This window comes from Urtica dioica, chromosome 4 (assembly GCF_054948205.1).
Source record: "Urtica dioica subsp. dioica isolate 48M chromosome 4, U.dioica_male_clone48M_v1_H2, whole genome shotgun sequence".
NCBI lineage: Eukaryota > Viridiplantae > Streptophyta > Magnoliopsida > Rosales > Urticaceae > Urtica > Urtica dioica.
Genome location: NC_142759.1, coordinates 870,870 through 877,691, shown reverse-complemented (window position 1 = coordinate 877,691; position 6,822 = coordinate 870,870). Strand labels below are relative to the sequence as shown.

General features: G+C 34.6%; 2 protein-coding genes across 2 annotated transcripts; one reads left to right on the top strand and one right to left on the bottom strand.

Annotated features, from left to right (window-relative positions):
* Positions 1 to 477: 477 nt before the first annotated feature.
* LOC149399021 (Homeodomain-like superfamily protein) lies at positions 478 to 3,178 on the top strand. The gene is made up of 2 exons (XM_089613546.1): positions 478 to 1,540; positions 2,173 to 3,178. Exons 1-2 carry the CDS (start codon positions 554 to 556, stop codon positions 2,839 to 2,841), a joined length of 1,656 nt encoding a protein of 551 aa, XP_089469672.1. The 5' UTR covers positions 478 to 553; the 3' UTR covers positions 2,842 to 3,178.
* A 724-nt stretch (positions 3,179 to 3,902) lies between these two features.
* Positions 3,903 to 5,609, bottom strand: LOC149399020 (transcription factor bHLH93-like). The gene is made up of 4 exons (XM_089613561.1): positions 4,986 to 5,609; positions 4,724 to 4,888; positions 4,463 to 4,630; positions 3,903 to 4,268 (listed from the first exon to the last, which is right to left on the bottom strand). The coding sequence occupies exons 1-4, from the start codon at positions 5,547 to 5,549 to the stop codon at positions 4,179 to 4,181; spliced, it is 987 nt and encodes a 328-aa protein (XP_089469687.1). The 5' UTR covers positions 5,550 to 5,609; the 3' UTR covers positions 3,903 to 4,178.
* Positions 5,610 to 6,822: the final 1,213 nt, after the last annotated feature.

Here is a 6,822-nt window from a genome sequence, read left to right as displayed (position 1 = left end):
AACATTTACAAACGACCAATAACAAAAAAAGACCAATATGAACATTTGCATATGCATGTACCACTAAATCATACTCTGTAAGAATTCTAATTCAGGAGGAAGTATTTAATAAAAAAAAAAAAATATTTAAATTTTAAGAGCGTATTTCAGGAGAAGATATGTGGAAAAATCAATAATATGAAACAGTAAAAAAAGAGTAAAATGAATTATATAAAAAAGAAGAAGGTAAAACTAACATATTTCGAAATAAATTTAATAGTCTCAGAATAAACATAATAATTGGATATTTATGGAATAAGGGTTTATAAAAGAGGTATCTCAGGTTGTCGTCTATTTGTTTTCCAAATGTTCTCTCGTATGGGCCGCCAAACAGAGGCTGGTTTGAGGGCTCAGCTTCAATCCCTCGGATTGGCCCACTAAAAGCCCAATATTCAGATTTCAAACTCTTGTTCAACACTTTCTTGAGATCCACTTTCTTTCCCTCTCGTATTCGTTGAAGCAAGAAATGAAGAAATAGATGGATTGATCTTTTGTCCACAACGTGTTCGTCAAAATGCCCAAAAGAGATACCGAACTGTACACGACTCCTCGAAGATCTCCAAGGCTTCTCCGAAACGAAGCTCCCAAAGAATCCGCAGAATCTTCTCGGAATTCTCTCCGGAGAGTCGCTTCCCAAGGTCGCGGCGTTCGGAAACCTCTGAAAGACTTCCCGACGAAATTAATCAAGTGTCGCTCCGAGAAGGTTTCGAAGAAGAAGCCAAGAAAGGCGATCGAAGTGTCAGAAGTTCGAGGGAATCTGAGCGTTGGGTCGAGAAAACATAGGGTTTCGAGTGATGGGACTCGGAAACCGAGACGGTCTCCGAGAATTGCCGATCTATGTGAAGATGTGTTCGTTGGAGAGCCTAAGGGATCGATAGAGAGAGTCGCGAAGAAATCTGGAAATCACCGGAGTTCGAAATCTCCGAGAAGCATTGAGCTCATTGAAGGGTGTCAAACGCCTAGACGGTCAACGAGGGTTTTGACCAAGTTGAGCGAGAACACTCTTAGCGATGATCGTTCGGGGATTGTGAAAGCTCAGAACTTTGTCTATGTCGGTTCGAAAGCTGTCATCCAAAAATCGATAGAGAGAATGGCAAAGGTATCAGGAAATCCTCGGAATTCGAATTCTGTTCAAGCGACACCAAGAGCAAGTCAGATGATCGAAGGGTTTCAAACGCCTAGACGATCAACAAGGCTTGTGACCCAACTTAACGAGAAGGCCCTTCGTGAAGATCGTTCGGGGAATGTGAAAGCTCAGAACTTTGTGGAGCAGAGAAGCAAAAGCGAAATATCGAGAAACGTTATCGAAAGATCGAGCGAACGAGAAGATGAAGAGAAGAAAAGTAGAGCTGTGGAGGTGAGTAGAAAGAGAAAGCTGGGCGAGTTTGAGGAAAGCCACGAGGCTGTTCATGGATGGTCTAAAGAACAAGAGTTTGCGTTACAGAAAGCTTATTTGATGGCGAAACCGACACCGCAGTTCTGGAAGAAGGTCTCGAGGCTGGTAAACAATTATTAAAACTCTCTGCTATTTCTTAAGCTTCATAGTTGCTGTGTAGTCATGATCTGGTTTAGTCTATACTTTCACGGAAACTCGAATCACAAAAGGAAAAGAAAATGAAAATCTCTGCTATTTCTTTAGCTTCGTGATTGCTGTGTAGTCATGATCTGGGTGTTGATAAAGTTCGATTTTTTAGTTCAAGTATATAAGAGAGTATTTAGTTCTTCAAACTGCGAAAGGAAAAGAAAATCTCTGCTACTATTTAAGCTTCACGATTGCTGTGTAATCATTATCTGGGTATAGATAAAGTTTGATCCTTTAACTGAAAGTTCAAATATTTTAAGCGAATTTATAGTACTTAGAATCGCAAAATGAAATGAAAATCACTGTTTTTTAATAAGCTTCATCGCTGCTGTGTAGTCATAATCTGGGTATTGATAAAGTTTGATTCTTTAGCTGAAAGTTGAAGTGTTAAAGCAAATGCATAGTCTTCCAAACCGCAAAAGAAAGCAACAAAAACCTTTTGGAATAAATAGTAAGGTGCCAAGAGATATGTCCGGTTCAAAATGAGTATTTCCATTTGCTCATCATAGTATTTTTTATGTTAAAAAAAAAAAAAAAAAAAAAAAAAACAGGTTCCTGGGAAATCAGCTCAAGACTGTTTCGACAAGCTGAATTCAGATTATGCAACCCCGCCTCAGCGTCGCCGAGTTTCAAAGGCAACAAAGGAAAGCCACCAATCTCCGATCTCAGCGAGCAAAGTTCTCAAGCCCACCAACAAGCCGAAAGATAGAAAAAAACCGATCCACATTGCCCGGAAAAACGCTCGCCACTTATTGCAAGAGCAACATCATCACCAGGCTTCCTCTGGAGCAGATCTATTCTCGGTCCTCGAGCCCAACTTGAATTTCGAAGTCTCGACCCCGAAGCAAAAGGGATCGCTTCTGAAGAAGCTCACCGAGATCTCTTCTTCGGGTGGGCACAAGAAGCCTCGCTCGAGGTTCAGTCCTCCGGTGCTGAAGATGGTCAAAGACAAGGCTTTGCACGAGAAGTACATCGACCAATTGCATATAAGGGAAGCTCGGAGAAAAGCGGCGTCTCGGAGAGCCAAGAAATTCTCGGCCAACGATGATGGAGATCAGAACAGCCGCGACCCGGTTCGAGCCGCGAAGAATGCGTTGGTCTCTGAGGCTAGAGAAGCGATCGATGCGCTTCGGCGAGTACGGTCCGACGGAATGAGCGATGACAACTCGTCTGATTTCGAGTGCGATTTCCGCGGCGATGAAAGTGAAATCGAAATTTAGTAGGTTCTTTTTTTTCTTTTCACTTGTAGTTAGTTTCTCACAGAGACAAGAGTATCATAATCATGATACCATAAATTTCTCTCATAATATAGAATAGAGCTGTAGACTAGTTCTGAAAGTGGCTTTCTTGTGTCTCAAGTATTAAAATTCTACGTGTGACTAGACTTTTCACTTGAGTTACTTGAGTATGGCTTAACCTTTGGTACATATACAAAATTCAAAATTCAGGAAATAATAGACACTACAGACAGATGGGAATAATAGCTGTCATTTGTGTTGACTAAGTCAACTCTTAAAAATCTGAATCCTGAACTTATGCTTGCTCAGTAATCAGTGTATCTGTTGTTCTTATTTTCATTATCACATTATTTTATTGACCGTCTTAAGCATTCCAAAGAGTTTATTTGCCCTTGTGGCTCTTCAATCGATTTTTTTTTTGCTCCGAAACTCTTGAATATGAGTTGTGGCAAATTATAAATAATAATAATGAGTTGCACCTATGATTTTTTTAGTCATTTATTATTGCGATGAGCTAGTTGGGAAGGCAATCTGGTGGATCGGCGAAACTCGACTCAGAAAATAGTGTCCGGAATTAGACAATTAGGTAACAATCATAATTGATTCAACCTAATTTACTTATGAAAATAGGTAGAGTTCATGTTAAACTCAAGTAGCCTGAAGAAATTATCCCACGTGACTTAATTATAACATTTATAATATTAAATTGTTTGTACGAGTTATGATAAGATGAAGTACATAATTTACTAGTGAATTTGCGCATATAATTATTCAAGACTTATATAGTGTTTTGTCATTTTTGAAAGAATTTTTTTTTTCACTTTTCTTTTTTTTGTTTATATGAAGTATGAAGAGTTAGCTTGCAATTTTAGTTGTACTTAGCTATCGGCCGATTTTAAACTGAATTTAGGTTTTTAGTTTCGTGAAAACGCAATTCTTGTGAAAAATCACCCGAATCTCAAATTTCCGAGAATGCAAAGTAACAAAATCGCCAAAGCAACAAAATTTTGAAAATTCAACAAAATTTTAAATCGGTGCTATAAAATTTACATCGGCATCTCCATTAGCAATATGAGTTCTATTCGTCAGATTTGAACTTGTTATGCTTATTGTATAAAAATATATACTCACATGAAAATGGAATTTTAAAAGAAAAATTCAAGGAAGCATACCATCAACATGCCAAAATTGTTACAGCTTCTAACTTAGAAAGGTCCTTATATATGTCCACTTAACTCTTTATTTCTTGTAACCCAAAAAAAAAAAAAAAAAAACTTTGTTTATTAATCTCGCAAAATGGAAAAAAAAAAAGGGGTCTCCTACAAACATCTTCCTCCTGCATACCCTGCATTTCTGAATATTGCTTGCTTTATGTCCTCACAGCTCACCAATGATCTTTGCTCACCAACCTATAATCTCAAAAAAAAAAAAAAAAAAAAGAATAATTTATTTGCATGTGAAAGAAAATCAACTATACAACTACTTTATTGTTTTTCCTTTGTTAATTATTGGTTGGTTCACCGTACACTACATGCAAAATTGTTCCATGTGAGACAAATAAATTAATGCAAATAATAAAACTAAAAATAAAAAAAAATCAAACCTCAGAACATGAAGCTTGCAAAGAGAAATCATTAAAGCAGCTTATAACACAGTGTTGAATATCAAGGCCAAGTGACTCAAGTGTGTTCACTGTTGATATCAACAGCCCTGGCTTTCCTCCACAGCATATATCAATCCTTGTCTCCACTTCTCTCCTCTCCACTTCAAACTGAACAAAAAAAAAAAAAAATCACTTTGTTTAATTGTTATTCTAAAAGAAAGAAAAAAAAAAGAGAGATATTTATACATATGATAAATTTACCTTGGGGGAGTTTCTCACCAAGACCTCATTATTTGGTTTGAGATCCTTTGATATGCATTTGACCTCTTCCTCAACGTTTGTTGTTCCTTCTTGCAATTTGTTGATTCTCTCAAGAAGCTCTTTCATGTAATCTATAGTGTCTCCAAGGATTGATGTTCTGTCCATCTGATGAGTGAGAGTGACCCAAATTATTGAATACACATTATTAAATTAATTTTTAAAAAATATAAATTTAAATGAAATGAAATAAAAATTTTGTTACCTTGCTTATCTTGGGCACTATTGATCTGAGCATTGAGAGCCTATCATTCAATCTCTTCCTTCTCCTTCTCTCAGCCATGAGATTCTTGGAAGGCTGGCCTTGCAATTTCTTTGGCCTTTGACTTTGACTTTGAATTCCATTTCTCTCTCTCTCTCCAACACTATCGGCGCCAACGTTGAAACTTGGAAGCACCACCACTTTTGGGTCCGAGAAAGTCTCAACTTTGCAACACCCAATTAGCTCATCTTCAAAATTGGTTGAGGGAAACAATGGGATTGGAGGGTCAAATGAAAAAGGGTAATCAAGGTCATTATTATTATTATTATTATGGGAGGAGATGAAATGGTCTTCTTGGTGGTGTTGTTGGAGGAGTGTTGAGAAGCCTAGAAATGGGTTGTCTTGTTGCTGAAGATGATCTTCTTCTTCATCGAAGAATGACCATGAAGATGTTGGAAATAAGTGGTCAACCATAGGAGATGAGAAAGTTGACGATGAAGCCTTGTTACTCTCCTCTCTTCTTGGACCAAGTACCTCCTCTAAGAAACCATGCTCACTAACCTCCATAACTCTCTCTCTCTCTCTCTCTCTCGCTAGATTGTTGATTGAGGAATAGACAAGGATGATGTGTTTGTTTGGAGGAACACGTTTGCACAAATATTTATAAACGGTTGTGGTTCAATTAATTAGTTTATGATTAAAAAGTATATTCTGCTAGCTATTGATATTTAAAATAAAACATTAAAAAAATATATTACCGAACCGCTAAAATTTTGTACCTCATTATGCGTTTAATAATAATAATAATATTTTTTTTTTATGTTTTTTATTTTTTACATATTCAACTAGAAGGATAGATAACTAAACTAACAAATGATTCTTGATTTTTCTCATAAGAATTTTATTTAAGAATTTGTTGAGATATGGGTTTATGAATATACTGATAAGTTTCTGAGTCATTTATAAAATAATGAAGAGTTTGTTGCAACTAGTCAATCTCTTAAATTTTTTTAAAATTTTAATCAAAATTTTGTTTTATTAAAAAAATAAAATAATCAAAATAAATTAAATTAATTAAAATAATTATTTAATTAGTTTTGGTCTAATGAGCTATTTTCTTAATAAAATTAAATTTTAGCTATTTTTAAAAGGAATGTGATCTATTAAGTTAATGATCTAATTGTCTCTAATAATATTGATTAATATTTAATTAATATTTAACTTATCATTGATTTACGATCAATTAAGATCTAAATTTGAGCTTATTAATAAATAGAAAATTTTTACAAAATAATCATTTGAAACTAACTGATTAGCAAAATAGTCAAAATTTCAAATTTTCAGCAAAATAGTCAAAGTTACGTTGTCAAATATTTTTTGACACCAAAATTTAATTTTTTGACAATTACTATAAGTAATTTATCAAATTTAAAAATATTAATCATACAATTAATTTTATTTTTGAATTTGTATTACTGCACATTTTGGCCTTAGACAAACCTTAACTATTTTGCAAATCCTTAACTTTAAATCGACTATTTAACCGAATGACACAAAGGAAAAATTAATAAATGTATTATTATTTAGTAAGAATTCCAATAAATTAAAATAAATATTTATAATTTACGTAAATTGAAAAAAAACTATACATCGTTTACAGACCCAAAAAAAAAAACATGAATTTCAGCTCGATTTGGTACCGAAACACACAGCAACTATATTTTAAACCCTGAATTAAATTTTGTAAACACTTACATATTTGTCAATAAAAGAAATAACAATTTGCATTATATACATGTCTAAGTGCTATAACAATTTGTCAATATATATTTCTACTCAT